The sequence below is a fragment of the Notolabrus celidotus genome, chromosome 22, assembly GCF_009762535.1.
Source record: "Notolabrus celidotus isolate fNotCel1 chromosome 22, fNotCel1.pri, whole genome shotgun sequence".
In the NCBI taxonomy this organism is placed as follows: domain Eukaryota; kingdom Metazoa; phylum Chordata; class Actinopteri; order Labriformes; family Labridae; genus Notolabrus; species Notolabrus celidotus.
The window spans coordinates 24,594,885-24,612,158 of NC_048293.1; the positions used below are offsets into that span (position 1 = coordinate 24,594,885).

General features: G+C 45.6%; 1 protein-coding gene across 1 annotated transcript; it reads left to right on the plus strand.

Moving 5' to 3' along the window:
• The first annotated feature begins 4,720 nt into the window (after positions 1–4,720).
• On the plus strand, positions 4,721–15,288 carry hhipl1 (HHIP-like 1). Its single transcript, XM_034675810.1, has 9 exons — positions 4,721–5,603; positions 7,150–7,796; positions 9,700–9,843; positions 9,963–10,291; positions 11,445–11,571; positions 13,157–13,302; positions 13,437–13,518; positions 14,024–14,106; positions 14,242–15,288. The coding sequence occupies exons 1-9, from the start codon at positions 5,139–5,141 to the stop codon at positions 14,808–14,810; spliced, it is 2,592 nt and encodes an 863-aa protein (XP_034531701.1). The 5' UTR covers positions 4,721–5,138; the 3' UTR covers positions 14,811–15,288.
• Positions 15,289–17,274: the final 1,986 nt, after the last annotated feature.

A 17,274-nucleotide genomic window follows, 5' to 3' on the forward strand; every position in this document is an offset into this window, starting at 1 on the left:
TGGGGTTAGGGTTGGTATTAGGGTTAGGGTTGGGATAAGGGTTAGGGTTGGGTCAGGGTTACGGTTGTGGTTAGGGTTGGGTCAGGGTTACGGTTGGGGTTAGGGTTGGGGTTAGGGTTAGGGTTGGGGTTTGGGTTATGGTTAGGGTTAGGGTTGGGGTTAGGGTTAGGGTTGGGGTTAGGGTTAGGATTAGGGTTAGGGTTAGGGTTAGGGTTGGGGTTAGGGTTAGGATTAGGGTTAGGGTTGGGGTTAGGGTTAGGATTAGGGTTGGGGTTAGGATTAGGGTTGGGTTTAGGGTTACGGTTGGGGCTAGGGTTAGGGTTAGGGTTGGGGTTAGGGTTAGGGTTGGGGTTAGGGTTAGGGTTGGGGTTGGGTAAGGATTAGGGTTGGGATTAGGGTTAGGGTTAGGGGTTAGGGTTAGGGTTAGGATTAGGGTTAGGGTTGGGGTTAGGGTTAGGGTTACGGTTGGGGTTAGGATTAGGGTTAGGATTAGGGTTGGGGTTAGGGTTGGGTTTGGGTAAGGATTAGGGTTAGGGTTAGGGTTAGGATTAGGGTTAGGATTAGGGTTAGGGTTAGGGTTAGGATTAGGGTTGGGGTTAGGGTTGGGGTTACGGTTGGGGTTACGGTTGGGTTTAGGATTAGGGTTAGGATTAGGGTTGGGGTTAGGATTAGGGTTAGGGTAAGGGTTAGGATTAGGGTTAACCAAACTCATGCAAACAGAACCTGAACCAAACAGAACCGAACCAGACCAGACCAGAACCGAACCAGAACCGAACCAGAACCGAACTCAAGCAAACAGAACCAGAACCAAACCGAACCGGAACCGAACAATAACCGAACCAAACCAGAACCGAACCGAATCAGAACCAGAACCGAACCAGAACTGAACCAGAACCGAACCAGAACCGAACCAGAACCGAACCGAATCAGAACCTAAACTCGAACCAAACAGAACCAGCACCAAACTAAAGCAAACGGAACCAGAACCAGAAGTAAACTCAAGCAAACAGAACCAGAACCAAGTTAAGCAAACAGAACTAGAACTAGAACTAGATGGAAAGAGGTTTAGAGTCCTGCAGCACTCCTGGAGGTACACCTGTGTGTCATGATTATTATTCACCATGTTGGAGAGCCACAGCTGCAGCTGACTGCAGACTGTTCAAACTTCCTGTCTTTATTTTCCTCCAGAACATAAAACATTCCTCCTGCTCCTGCACCAGAATCCTCTTCTAACCCAGGTCCTGCTCCTGCACTAGAATCATCTTCCAACCCAGGTCCTGCTCCTGCACCAGAATCCTCTTCCAAACCAGGTTCTGCTCCTGCACCAGAATCTTCTTCCAACCCAGGTCCTGCTCCTGCACCAGAATTAGGATTAGGGTTAGGGTTAGGATTGTGATAAGGGATAGGGTTGTAATTAGGTTAGGATTAGGGTTAGGGTTAGGGTTAGGGTTAGGGTTGGGGTTAGGGTTACGGTTGGGGTTAGGATTAGGGTTAGGTTTAGGGTTGGGGTTAGGATTAGGGTTAGGGTTGGGGTTAGGGTTAGGATCAGGGTTAGGATTAGGGTTAGGGTTGGGGTTAGGGTTAGGATTAGGGTTAGGATTAGGGTTAGGGTTGGGGTTAGGGTTGGGATTAGGGTTAGGGTTGGGGTTAGGGTTAGGGTTGGGGTTAGGGTTGGGGTTGGGGTTAGGATTAGGGTTGGGATTAGGGTTAGGATTGGGGTTAGGGTTAGGGTTAGGGTTGGGGTTAGGGTTGGGATTAGGGTTAGGGTTGGGATAAGGGTTAGGGTTGGGTCAGGGTTACGGTTGTGGTTAGGGTTGGGTCAGGGTTACGGTTGGGGTTAGGGTTGGGGTTGCGGTTAGGGTTAGGATTAGGGTTGGGGTTTAGGTTATGGTTAGGATTAGGGTTTGGGTTAGGGTTAGGGTTGGGGTTAGGGTTAGGATTAGGGTTAGGGTTAGGGTTGGGGTTAGGGTTAGGGTTGGGGTTAGGGTTAGGATTAGGGTTAGGGTTGGGGTTAGGGTTAGGATTAGGGTTAGGGTTAGGGTTGGGGTTAGGGTTAGGGTTAGGGTTGGGGTTAGGGTTGGTATTAGGGTTAGGGTTGGGATAAGGGTTAGGGTTGGGTCAGGGTTACGGTTGTGGTTAGGGTTGGGTCAGGGTTACGGTTGGGGTTAGGGTTGGGGTTAGGGTTAGGGTTGGGGTTTGGGTTATGGTTAGGATTAGGGTTAGGGTTGGGGTTAGGGTTAGGGTTGGGGTTAGGGTTAGGATTAGGGTTAGGGTTAGGGTTAGGGTTGGGGTTAGGGTTAGGATTAGGGTTAGGGTTGGGGTTAGGGTTAGGATTAGGGTTGGGGTTAGGATTAGGGTTGGGTTTAGGGTTACGGTTGGGGCTAGGGTTAGGGTTAGGGTTGGGGTTAGGGTTAGGGTTGGGGTTAGGGTTAGGGTTGGGGTTGGGTAAGGATTAGGGTTGGGATTAGGGTTAGGGTTAGGGGTTAGGGTTAGGGTTAGGATTAGGGTTAGGGTTGGGGTTAGGGTTAGGGTTACGGTTGGGGTTAGGATTAGGGTTAGGATTAGGGTTGGGGTTAGGGTTGGGTTTGGGTAAGGATTAGGGTTAGGGTTAGGGTTAGGATTAGGGTTAGGATTAGGGTTAGGGTTAGGGTTAGGATTAGGGTTGGGGTTAGGGTTGGGGTTACGGTTGGGGTTACGGTTGGGTTTAGGATTAGGGTTAGGATTAGGGTTGGGGTTAGGATTAGGGTTAGGGTAAGGGTTAGGATTAGGGTTAACCAAACTCATGCAAACAGAACCTGAACCAAACAGAACCGAACCAGACCAGACCAGAACCGAACCAGAACCGAACCAGAACCGAACTCAAGCAAACAGAACCAGAACCAAACCGAACCGGAACCGAACAATAACCGAACCAAACCAGAACCGAACCGAATCAGAACCAGAACCGAACCAGAACCGAACCAGAACCGAACCAGAACCGAACCGGAACCGAACCGAATCAGAACCTAAACTCGAACCAAACAGAACCAGCACCAAACTAAAGCAAACGGAACCAGAACCAGAAGTAAACTCAAGCAAACAGAACCAGAACCAAGTTAAGCAAACAGAACTAGAACTAGAACCAAACTCAAGCATTAGGGAGGATTAGGGTTAAGGTTGGGGTTAGGGTTAGGATTAGGGTTAGGGTTGGGGTTTGGGTTAGGGTTAGGATTAGGGTTAGGGTTAGGGTTGGGGTTAGGGTTAGGATTAGGGTTAGGGTTAGGGTTAGGGTTAGGATTAGGGTTAGGGTTGGGGTTAGGGTTAGGATTAGGGTTAGGGTTAGGGTTAGGATTAGGGTTAGGTTTGGATAAGGGTTAGGATTAGGGTTGGGGTTTGGGTTAGGGTTAGGGTTACAGATGGGGTTAGGGTTAGGGTTGGGGTTAGGGTTAGGATTAGGGTTAGGGTTGGGGTTAGGATTAAGGTTAGGGTTGGGGTTAGGGTTAGGGTTGGGGTTAGGGTTAGGGTTGGGGTTAGGATTAGGGTTAGGATTAGGGTTTGGGTTTGGGTTTAGGGTTAGTGTTAGGATTAGGGTTGGGGTTAGGGTTAGGATTAGGGTTGGGGTTAGGGTTGGGGTTAGGATTAGGGTTAGGGTTAGGATTAGGGTCGGGGTTAGGGTTAGGATTAGGGTTAGGATTAGGGTTAGGGTTAGGGTCGGGGTTAGGGTTAGGATTAGGATTAGGGTTAGGATTAGGGTTAGGGTTTATATATATGTGTATATATATATATTTATTTATATATATATATATATAACATGTATACTGTCTGTGGTTATTATATGAATACTGTCTGTGGTTATATTTTTGGTTTTCTCACTTGTTTTCAGCCATCTCCCAAAGACGACATCAAGACAGTCAGTGAGTGTAACATCTTGCTGAGCTTACAAACACACACACGCACACAAAGACGATCAAAATGACCCACACTCACAATTCTTGATCACGCATCTTCACCGTTTTTTTTTTATTCCTCTGTGATTTCATTTAACAGATCTTGCCAATCCAGAGCCGCCACCTCCTCCTCCTCCTCCTCCTCCTCCACCTGTGTCCCTGACAGGTGAGTGTTATATCACCCTCTAGGGGGTGCTGTTATACAGTTCCTTGCAAAAGTATTCATCCCTCTTGAAATGTTCCACATTTTGTCCCATTACAAGCACAAACTTACATTTATTTTATTGGGATTTTATGTGATAGACCAACACAAAGTGGCACATAATTGTGAAGTGGAATGAAAATGATATGTGGTGTTCACAAATACTTTCAAATAAAAATCTGAAAGGTGTGGCGTGCATAAGTATTCAGCACCCCGAGTCAATACTTTGTTGAGCCACCTTTCAAACACAAGCATATGCTTTGATCTAAACCGTTCCATTGTAGCTCTGGCTGTGTGTTTAGGTTTGTTGTCCTGCTGGAAGGTGAACCTCTGCCCCAGTCTCAAATCTTTTGGAGCCTCTAACTGTTGTTTTTCCAGGATGGCCCTGTATTTAGCTCCATCTGACTTCCCATCAACTCTGAGCAGCTTCTCTGTGTGTGTGTTTGTCTGATCCGTATATATTGTTTGACCCCCAACTCTTCTCTTTCTTCCCCACAGAGCCCAAACTGCACTCCTCCTCTTACCCAACCGCCCCTAAGCACCTAAAACTACTGCTTCTATTTAATCTGAGTTTAAAGTAAATTAACACACAAACCTTAAAGAAGATGTTTTCTGATCATCCTGCTGCTGCTTAGTTTAATTTATCCTGACTGTAACTAATACTAACAGTATATTTATTACCTGCCCTGTATGCAGTCAATAATCCAGTCAGTGTCAGGGCGCCCCCTGCCGGCCAACAGGAGTAATTACACTTAATAAGGATTAATTGGTTAAGATGAGTCTTTAACAAAAACTACAATAACCACAATGCGCCGCTCTAATGGGAACCTTTCAGACAGAGAAAAGGTGATCCATAGACCGAAACCGGGTCTCTACTAGATCAGCTGAAGGAGACGGATTATAAAGTCACACACACACACACACACACACACACACACACACACGGTCTGTCTCTGCAGCTGGTCCTCCCTCACTGCACATAAACCGGGTCAGCAGCTGATCCAGGACAGATGGGTCTCGGTCTGCAGCTCTCAGTCTTTACGCAGACGGTCTTCAGGAGACTCGGTGCATGGAGGACTCGGATCTGGGAGGATCGATGCATGGTCCAGGGGGGCAGAGCGGATCACACGTCAGAGGACACATTGATGATCGGAGTCAAAGTGCAGACAGGAAGCTGCTCCAGTATCAGCGCCATCATGGAGCGGGGTTCTGGTTCTGTCCCGGGTCTCATGTGGGTCCTGAGTGTCCTTGTTTGGTGTTCAGGTCCGGTGCAGTCTCACCCTCAGTGTCTGGACTTTAAGCCCCCGTTCAGGCCGATCAGAGAGCTGCAGTTCTGCGTCATGTACCGGGACTTCGGCTGCTGTGACTACGACAGAGACCAGCAGCTGAAGATCCGGTACTACTCCATCATGGACCAGTTCGACTACCACGGGTACGCGACCTGCGCGAGCATCGTGCAGGACCTGCTCTGTCAGGTAGGACCACCACTCACATACTCTCTCTCTCTCTCTCTCTCTCTCTCTCTCTCTCTCTCTCTCTCTCTCACACACACACACACACGCACACACACAAACACACACACACACACAAACACACACACACACACACACACACACACACACTCTGATGTTCTGTTAGTGTAGTGGGTTCAATAAAGAAAACTACATCATAAATGATCTTCTTCCTGAGGTTTGTATTCAGCTCATGTTGCTTCTTACTCAACATGTCTGTGTCATCGGCTCCACCTGCTGGACAGACATGTTGGAGGTGCTAACCTACATTGACACTGACACTGACACACACACACACACACACACACACACACACACACACACACACACACAGAGACAGACACGTACACACAGAGACACTGACACACACGGAGAGACTGACACAGACACACAGACACATACACACTGACACAGACACACACACATACACACTAACAAAGACACACAAACACACACACACACTGACACAGACACACACACATACACACTGACAAAGACACACAGACACACACACATACACACTGACAAAGACACACAGACACACACACATACACACTGACACAGACACAGACCAGACCAGACACACAGACACACAAACATACACACACTGACACAGACACAGACACTGGCACACACACGCGGACACTGACACACACACTGACACAGGCACACACTTGCACAGACACACACAGACACATACACTGACACAGACACACACTGACACAGACACTGGCACAGACACACACACTGACACAGACACTGACACTGGCACACACAGAGACACTGATATGTACAACAACACCGTCACACACACACACACACACACTGGCACACACACTGGCACAGACACTGACACAGACACAGACCAGACGCACAGACACGCACACTGACACACACACACACAAAAACACACACACACACACGCACACTGACACACAAACAGACAAACACACACACACTGACACTGGCACAGACACACAGACGCATGCCAGTCACGTACACACACACTGACACAGATTTTTTTTATGTTTTTATTAATACAGCTGTAATGTATATTTATGTTGTTATTAATGCAGCTGTAATCTATATTTATGTTTTTATTAATACAGCTGTAATCTATATTTATGTTGTTATTAATGCAGCTGTAATCTATATTTATGTTTTTATTAATACAGCTGTAATCTATATTTATGTTGTTATTAATGCAGCTGTAATCTATATTTATGTTTTTATTAATACAGCTGTAATCTATATTTATGTTTTTATTAATACAGCTGTAATGTATTTATGTTTTTATTAATACAGCTGTAATGTATATTTATGTTTTTATTAATACAGCTGTAATGTATATTTATGTTTTTATTAATACAGCTGTAATGTATATTTATGTTTTTATTAATACAGCTGTAATCTATGTTTATGGTGGTCAATGCATCACTACACACTTGTCAGTCCGCCTCACAACTCCTTTTCTTCACTCCTCTTCTTCCTCTCTCCTTTTCTTGTGCAGGAGTGTTCCCCGTTTGCAGCTCATCTGTTCGATGCTGAGGACCCGAGCACCCCGATCAGAACCATCCCCGGACTCTGTCCGGACTACTGCTCCATGTTCTGGAGGAAGTGCAGCTCCACCCTCCCCCTGCTGTCTGATGACCCGATCGTCTCTCGAGTCCAAGACGACGAGTCACGTCTCTGTCGTTACCTAGAGCTGGATGACCCTGACTACTGCTACCCCCACCTCCTCAGCAACCATAAACTGACCCAGAACCTGGGCCGGGTCCAGTCGGACTCCGACGGCTGTCTGCAGCTTTGCCTGGAGGAAGTCGCCAATGGGCTGAGGAACCCGCTTGCCATGGTGCACGCCAATGACGGCACGCACCGCTTTTTTGTTGCCGAGCAAGTGGGCCTGGTGTGGGCATACCTGCCGGACCGGTCTAAACTGGAGAAACCATTCCTGAACATCACAAAGGTGGTCCTGACATCATCCTGGGAGGGGGACGAGAGAGGATTTCTGGGACTCACGTTCCACCCAAATTATAAGTACAACGGGAAGCTTTACGTGTACTACTCTGTGGAGGTCGGCTTCGACGAACGGATCCGTATCAGCGAGTTCCGTGTGTCTGCCAGCGACATGAACTTGGTGGATCACACCTCTGAGCGGTACGTAGACTGTCCAGAAACCAGAACCAGTCTTAGACTGAAGCACATGAAACTGCACAAGGGACGATATCCGGGGGTCAAGTATAATTTGAACAGTAGAAACGTATTGATATTGGAAAGCTGAAATCAGTATCCAACAGTGTCTTCTACTGTTCATGGCCGCCGCCACAATGTGACCCCCAGCCCTCTAAAAGAAGGGCACCAAACACTTTATACAGTTAAGCTGATTCATGCACACTTGTTTAATTTTAGCAGCATGTGTAATCTCTCTGCTCGCGTGTTTCTATGGAGGGCGGGGCTTATTCATGCTTGTCGCACAGCAAAGGCTTGGTTTTCATTTCCGCGTGTCTTAAGCCTGGTTCATACCTCTGTGTGGATGCTGAAGCCTATGCCGTAGGTCTGCCTGGCCCTTTTGTGACGCAGAAGCCTACACACGAAATTGTAACTACGCATCGAAACAATGCACACCGCAAGCCCTGTGAAACTCAGCAGGAAGAGCGCCACCTAGCTTTGAAAATTCAAAATGGCGTCCAAATGAGGGTGCATACTTTTGCGAACTCCTCCTAGGGCTTTTCTCTGATTCAGTCCAAACTAGGCACATTCTATAGCAGACACGTTGACGATTATAAATTATTAAAGGAATTCTGTTCAGACTAAAATTGTGGGCGTGGCAGACTTTCAGGCGGGGCATCAAACGCACATACAGCTTTGAATGTGAAGAATGACGCCTGAATAAGGGTGCATACTTTTGAGATCTCCTCCTAGGGCTTTTCTCCGATTCAGTCCAAACTAGGCACATTCTATAGCAGACACATTTACGATTAAAAATTATTAAAGGCATTCTGTTCAGACAAAAATTGTGGGCGTGGCAGACTGTCAAATTTGGAGGTTTTCTTGGCAATCTTCCAAAAACTTGGAACATTTGCACCACCAAAGGGACATAGGTGGTATATACTCTCAGATCTTGCTTGGCTTGTATCAGGCGGTGGTTTACATGTGGCGGTGGCTGCAGGTGTGCAGGGGCCTGTTCATCGCCGCTTGTGGCTTTAATTGTTTGTATGTATTAGGTCTAAAACTGTCACACATACTATCTGAATAACACAGAGCTAAAGATCAGCTCAAGAGAGTAAACAAGAGTTATTAGAGTCAGATCTGCAAGTTCTTTCACTTTGCCAACACAGCCGTGTTGATTTGATTCATGTTGAACACGCTTCGTAGTACAGGTAGAGCTGTAGTCGGGCCTTAAAAGTTAGACCCGACCCGGGGACAGAATTCTGCCCGAACCGGTCCGAACCAGAATGACCTAGATTTTTTTAAAGCCCCAACCCGTTTACAGCCTGACTGCCCCAACATTATTCTACTGATCTGGCTAATTTTGCAAGTTTTGGGTAGGATGGTCTGTTGATCTTCCACCAGCCAAGAACATCAGTTCCATCTTCCATGACAGTCGTTTTAATGTAGCGAGACACCTCGACGTCTTCCCAGTCAGCTCGCTGTACATTTTCCCACACCTTAAAAATCACTATTTTTGCCGGGGGATGACCGTGCTCGTCTCTGGAGAGCTCTGGGTCTTGAGTCTCCACATCTCGTCGTGCACCTGCAGCACCATGCACAGCTTGAAGAATAGTGCGGGCATTAGCATGTACGGCCTCCCTGTCTGAGTGTGACAACATTCTCAGCTGGTTAAATTTTGGCCAGAGGAATGATGCGGTCTTATAGAGATCCTGTATTATCACTGTATTATCGTGTAAAATGATAGAGATTATGACCTAAACAGAACTCAGGTCGGGTTTGGGGTCAGACAGATATCTTCAGCTCTGAGTACAGGCCCCTGGTCGCGAGTGCCCACATCCTGTCCATGGTTTGTTTACATTCAGTCTGTGTTCTGTTTATTTTCCTTCAGGGTCATTCTAGAGATCGATGAGCCAGCCTCTAATCACAATGGAGGACAGCTTCTCTTTGCAGACGACGGTTATTTGTACATTTTTACCGGGGATGGAGGGATGGCTGGAGATCCGTTCGGGAAATATGGGAACGCCCAGAACAAGTAAGGTCCTCCAGAGATTTCTGAGAGTAGAACTCAGAAAGAGTGTTACTCCAGTTTGAAACCCAATAAGAGCCTCATGCTGTGTCCTTGTTTAAATGATGCCTCCTTGTCTTCCTCAGGTCAGCTCTGTTAGGGAAAGTTCTGCGCATCGATGTGGACGACAATGAAAGAGGTCCATTGTACAGAATTCCTCCTGATAATCCGTTCATACATGAGCGCGGCGCTCGTCCTGAGGTTTACGCATATGGCGTCCGCAACATGTGGAGATGTTCAGTGGACAGGGGCGACCCTCAGACCAAAGAGGGCAAAGGTCGGATCTTCTGCGGGGACGTGGGTCAGAACAAGTTCGAAGAGATCGACATCATTGAGAAAGGTCGAAACTACGGCTGGAGAGCCAAAGAGGGATTCTCCTGCTACGACAAGAAGCTGTGCACCAACAGCTCACTGGGTGGGTGTGATGACGTCACATGGTCAGGAACACCCAGCTTTTATCCTCCTGCTGCAGGCAGCACCCTGTTTCTACTTATGTTTTAGTTTGTGTTTATCTTGCTAGAAGTGAATGAATGACAGAGCAGATGGAATTGGGAACATTGTTATCTAAAGAGGAGGATGTATTTTTGCATGTAGTCGTGTGTGATGTGTGTTGATTTCCAGTTTAGGAGGCAGATAACACCTAAAACATTTATTATAACAAGCCACACAGAAAGATAACCCTTTTAATGCCAATCAACTTTCTTCAATAACCACTTATTTTATTACATACTGAGCCATGTAAGAAGAGACTTAGAATTTAAAACTGGTCATATCCATAGACATACATACAGTATCTCTCAAAAGTGAGTACACCCCTCACATTTCTGCACATATTTAATTCTATCTTTTCATGGAGCAACACTGCAGAAATGACACTTTGATACAATGTTAAGTTGTCAGTGTACAGCTTGTATAACAGTGTAAATTTACTGTCCCCTCAAAATAACTCAACACACAGCCATTAACGTCTAAACAACCGGCAACAAAAGTGAGTACACCCCTAAGTGAAAATGTCCAAATTGGGCCCAAAGTGTCAGTATTTTCTGTGGCCACCATTATTTTCCAGCACTGTCTTAACCCTCTTGGGCATGGAGTTCACCAAAGCTTCACAGGTTGCCACTGGAGTCCTCTTCCACTCCTCCATACATCACAGAGCTGGTGGATGTTAGAGACCTTGCGCTCCTCCACCTTCCGTTAGAGGATGCCCCACAGATGCTCAATAGGGTTTAGGTCTGGAGACATGCTTGGCCACTCCATCACCTTCACCCTCAGCTTCTTTAGCAAGGCAGTGGCCGTCTTGGAGGTGTGTTTGGGGTTGTTATCATGTTGGAATACTGCCCTGTGGCCCAGTTTCTGAAGGGAGGGGATCATGCTCTGCTTCAGTATGTCACAGTACATGTTGGCATTCATGGTTCCCTTAATGAACTGTAGCTCCTCAGTGCCGGCAGCACTCATGCAGACCCAGTCTATCTATGGTCATATCCATCAAGAAATGCTAAGAACATAAATCCATCACAGCTGAAATAAAACCTAATTCTTCCATTTCTGTGTCTCTGCTGCGTCCCCAGACGATGTCCTGCCGATCTATGCCTATCCTCATAAGATGGGGAAGTCAGTGACCGGTGGCTATGTGTACCGTGGCTGCGAGTATCCTAACCTGAATGGCATGTACATTTTTGGAGACTTCATGAGCGGGTGAGTTCATGGACAGATGAAGTTATAACTTATTCTGTATGAGCTGACTTACACCCCTAATTCCATATCAACCAGGATGCTGTGTGAAATTTTGATTTCCTGGTCATCAGCTCTTCTTTGAACAACACTCTATAAACGTTGGTGAACCCAGGAGACCAGGTTCTGGACTTTAAAGTGAAATGTTGTCCCATTCTTGCCTGATAGAGGATCTCAGCTGCTCAATAGTTCAGGGCCTCCTTTGTGGTGTTTTTAGTTTCATGATGCTCCAAATGTTTTCAATGGGGGATGAGTCAGGACTGCAGGCAGGCCAGTTCAGCACCTGGACTCTTCTACTACAGAGCCATGCTGTTGTAATACGTGCAGAATGTGGTTTGGCGTCATCTTGCTGAAATATGTAAGGTCTTCCTGAAGACGTCATTGTCTGGATGGCAGCATATGTTGCTCCTAAACCTGTATATATTGTTCAGCAGTAATGGAGCCTTCACAGATGTGGAAGCTACCCATTGTGAGGAGTGCACAGTCTGGCCATTCTCAGAGGTCTGTAAGGTAATCATCACGGTGTAGAGTCAGGTGTATGTGCCTGATTGCTCCTGATTTAGAGCAGGTGTGGAGAGTTTATTTATACTCCTGGATTCCAGTTCCCACTGCTGACTCATGATCTCTCCCTCTGAGTTACGGAGTGGATCTCTCGAATGTTCTCTGCATTGTTTGGTTGCCTAAGCATAAGAAAATATCTCCTGCATTTTCCCTACTCCCTTGGGCTAATTCCAGATTGTTCTCCTATCAGGATCAGGTTTCCTCTTTGTATGGTTCAGTTTAACCTGCATTTGTAGATGCAGTGATCTCCACTACAGAGTCATGTCTGTTTAATGCAGTGATCTCAACTACGGAGTCATGTCTGTTTAATGCAGTGATCTCCACTACAGAGTCATGTCTGTTTAATGCAGTGATCTCCACTACAGAGTCATGTCTGTTTAATGCAGTGATCTCCACTACAGTATCATGTCTGTGTTTAATGCAGTGATCTCCACTACAGAGTCATGTCTGTTTAATGCAGTGATCTCCACTACAGAGTCATGTCTGTTTAATGCAGTGATCTCCACTACAGAGTCATGTCTGTTTAATGCAGTGATCTCCACTACAGAGTCATGTCTGTTTAATGCAATGATCTCCACTACAGAGTCATGTCTGTTTAATGCAGTGATCTCCACTACAGAGTCATGTCTGTTTAATGCAGTGATCTCCACTACAGAGTCATGTCTGTTTAATGCAGTGATCTCCACTACAGAGTCATGTCTGTTTAATGCAATGATCTCCACTACAGAGTCACGTCTGTTTAATGCAGTGATCTCCACTACAGAGTCATGTCTGTTTAATGCAGTGATCTCCACTACAGAGTCATGTCTGTTTAATGCAGTGATCTCCACTACAGAGTCATGTCTGTTTAATGCAGTGATCTCCACTACAGAATCATGTCTGTTTAATGCAGTGATCTCCACTACAGAGTCTTATAATGATGTTCATTTTTTTAATGACGTGTGTGTGTGTATGCTTGTGCGTGTGCGTGTGTGTGTGGAGGTTGCAGGCGTCTTATGACTCTACAGGAGGAGAGGAGCTCAGGTGATTGGCTGTATAATGAGATATGTATGGGTCGGGGTCTCACCTGCACCTTCCCTGGACTCATTAACAACTTTCAGCAGTACATCATCTCCTTTGCCGAGGATGAGGCCGGTACACACACACACCCCCAACACACACACACACACAAACACACACACTCACACGCACACATAATGTCTGTCTTTACACACACACACTCACAACTATAGTGTGAAGTCACCCTGTATTGTCGTCCTATCCACCAGGTGAGCTGTACTTCATGTCCACTGGATTCCCGAGCGCCACGTCTCCTTCAGGAGTCGTGTATAAAGTTGTGGACCCATCAAGGTGAAATAAACTAATAACTACTGTACTGAACCAAAAGGTGCATTTTGACCAAGTGTACTCGCAGCTTTTAGTTCCAGGAACTTCTCTCCAAAGAAGTAAATGTTTCCTGGGGTCCATTGTTGTCTGTGTTTACACCGCGGCCTGAAGTCCTGCACAGATGATGCAAATCAGACCAGAGAGATATGAAGAGTAAAAGATATTACACTACATCTTCAGACCAGTAGAGGGCAGTAAGAAATAGAGGAAAGTCAGACATCAGAGATGACACAACAGAAAGAGACAAACAGATCATCATGAAAGACACCACAGTTAGCCTGTTAGCATGGAGGATGTTTTAAATGCAGTGACTTCCACTACAGAGTCATGTCTGTTGTTAATGCAGTGACTTCCACTACAGAGTCATGTCTGTTGTTAATGCAGTGACTTCCACTACAGACATTCTATCTTCTATCAAAGAATTCTTTATAGTGTTTTAATTTGGATCTCATCGCTCTTTATATTTCAGACGAGCTCCACCACGCCACTGTCACTACGACCCTCAGCCAGTCAGAGTGAAGAGCCACCTCATCAAGTTTGTCCCTCAGGAGAGTGAGTCACTCTGTGCTAATACATTTATGTACCAAATCCCTCAGGACACTCAAACATATATATGTGTGTGTGTGTGTATTCATCTTATTTTGTATTGCGCCAAATCACAACAAATGGTTTTTTACTGATCTTCAGCATTGATCGGGGAGGAGCCTCTCAGCAGGCACCGGACAGAGGCTCCGCCCACAGATTCCTATGATTGGATCCAGGAACTCATAGATCGTCTGGGGGAATTGGAACCAGACCAGACCACAGCTTCGCCAACCACCAGCACCACGAAACCCCCCCGTCACTCAAGGAGGAAGGGCCGCCGCAGGAAGGGAAAATCCAAAGCGGAGAGTCGAGCAGAGGTCCAGGAGGGAGCAGTGAGGTTGGTGGGGGATGAAGAGGGGCGGAGTGACCAAGGGCGTGTCGAGGTGTTTGTGGGCGGGGAGTGGGGCACCGTCTGTGACGACCTATGGACCACCAATAATGCAGCGGTGGTCTGCAGACAGCTGGGCTTCAGATTTGCTCTGAAAGCAGCTAAAAACTCAGAGTTTGGCGAGGGGCGAGACCTGCGCATCCTTCTGGACGACGTTCAGTGTGAAGGGAGCGAGAACACACTACTCGACTGCAAACACGCTGGCGTGGGAACACATAACTGCGCCCACTACGAAGACGCTGGGGTGATCTGTGGAAACTCAGACCACGTTATACACGTCTGAGCGTTTACAGTCAATAACTATGATCAGTAACATGTCAAAGTTTTAATTCATCTAACACTGTTAAAAACAGACAGTTGTGATATTGATGATGAACACAGTCAGACCTCATGACCGCCAGGAGAGGTTAAACAGAATTCATCAGGAAATTAAAAGATCATAGACGTAAAATAATCTGACTGTGATTTGTGTCAGCAGAATAATAGCAGAGTTTATCCTCATAGAAAGATAATTATATTTTTATACACTGAACACAGGGATGGATGTATCATAAATCAAGACTTACTTGGATCAAATGTTAGTAATCAGATATTATTCATATCAGCTGATTGTACTGATCATCTGTAACCCAGCAGGTCTCATTCTGCAGTAATGTTTCATATATTAAAGCTGGGGTTGGTAGTCAGATTTAGATACACTTTTTGTTATACTGGTTAAAATTATATGTCCCGATGGCAATCAATACATAATGTGTTCTTAAACAAGAGTGAAAAAAAGCTGCTATCTACAGCCGGAGTAAACCTGGGAAAACACCAACCAAGCTGCTAGTATTCCATGTCTACCAACCCCAGCTTTAAATTATACATTGGTTATAGTTGATTCATCTCAGAGAAATGTTTGTATAAACTATTTTTCTGCTTCACTTGAATGTGTAATTGAATGTTTGTTTTTGCATGATGTGATTTAACACAATATATTTGATGTAATATTTTGTCACAAGAAGAGTGTTTGATACGCTCTGAATGTATAATTGTAACATAATCACTTAAAGAGATAACTTTAATAAAAGATTATAGTTTTGTAGTAGTCCCTGTTGTCTGTCCAAAGTACACAAATAAACCTTAAACCCCTTTACAGAGACAAATATATTTCTGACCTCTCTACAGAGACACATATACCGTTGACCCCTCTACACAGACAAATATACTGTTGACCCCTCTACACAGACAAATATACTGTTGACCCCTCTACAAAGACATATATACTGTTGACCCCTCTACACAGACAAATATACTGTTGACCCCCCTACACAGACAAATATACTGTTGACCCCTCTACACAGACAAATATACTGTTGACCCCTCTACACAGACAAATATACTGTTGACCCCTCTACACAGACAAATATACTGTTGACCCCTCTACACAGACACATATACAGTTGACCCCTCTACACAGAAACATATACTGTTGACCCCTCTACACAGACATATACTGTTGACCCCTCTACAAAGACATATACTGTTGACCCCTCTACACAGACATATACTGTTGACCCCTCTACACAGACATATACTGTTGACCCCCCTACACAGACAAATATACTGTTGACCCCTCTACACAGACAAATATACTGTTGACCCCTCTACAAAGACATATATACTGTTGACCCCTCTACAAAGACACATATACTGTTGGCCCCTCTACAAAGACATATATACCGTTGACCCCTCTACACAGACACATATACTGTTGACCCCTCTACACAGACATATACTGTTGACCCCTCTACAAAGACACATATTCTGTTGGCCCCTCTACAAAGACATATATACCGTTGACCCCTCTACACAGACATATATACTGTTGGCCCCTCTACACAGATACATATACTGTTGGCCCCTCTACAAAGACATATATACTGTTGACCCCTCTACAAAGACACATATACTGTTGACCCCTCTACAAAGACATATATACTGTTGACCCCTCTACAAAGACACATATACTGTTGGCCCCTCTACAAAGACATATATACCGTTGACCCCTCTACACAGACACATATACTGTTGACCCCTCTACACAGACAAATATACTGTTGACCCCTCTACACAGACACATATACTGTTGACCCCTCTACACAGACACATATACTGTTGACCCCTCTACACAGACACATATACTGTTGACCCCTCTACACAGACACATATACAGTTGACCCCTCTACACAGACATATACTGTTGACCCCTCTACACAGACATATACTGTTGACCCCTCTACACAGACACATATACTGTTGACCCCTCTACACAGACATATACAGTTGACCCCTCTACACAGACATATACTGTTGACCCCTCTACAAAGACATATATACTGTTGACCCCTCTACAAAGACATATATACTGTTGACCCCTCTACAAAGACATATATACTGTTGACCCCTCTACAAAGACATATATACTGTTGACCCCTCTACAAAGACACATATACTGTTGGCCCCTCTACAAAGACATATATACCGTTGACCCCTCTACACAGACACATATACTGTTGACCCCTCTACACAGACATATACTGTTGACCCCTCTACAAAGACACATATTCTGTTGGCCCCTCTACAAAGACATATATACTGTTGACCCCTCTACACAGACAAATATACTGTTGACCCCTCTACACAGACACATATACTGTTGACCCCTCTACAAAGACATATACTGTTGACCCCTCTACAAAGACACA

Bases quoted from the DNA above. Each gene is read 5' to 3' on its own strand.
- hhipl1 (XM_034675810.1), top strand. From the start codon at position 5,139: ATGGGTCTCGGTCTGCAGCTCTCAGTCTTTACGCAGACGGTCTTCAGG. The intron at 10,292-11,444 runs GTGGGTGTGATG...CTGCGTCCCCAG, and splicing joins GTGCACCAACAGCTCACTGG to ACGATGTCCTGCCGATCTAT. The intron at 13,303-13,436 runs GTACACACACAC...CCTATCCACCAG, and splicing joins CTTTGCCGAGGATGAGGCCG to GTGAGCTGTACTTCATGTCC.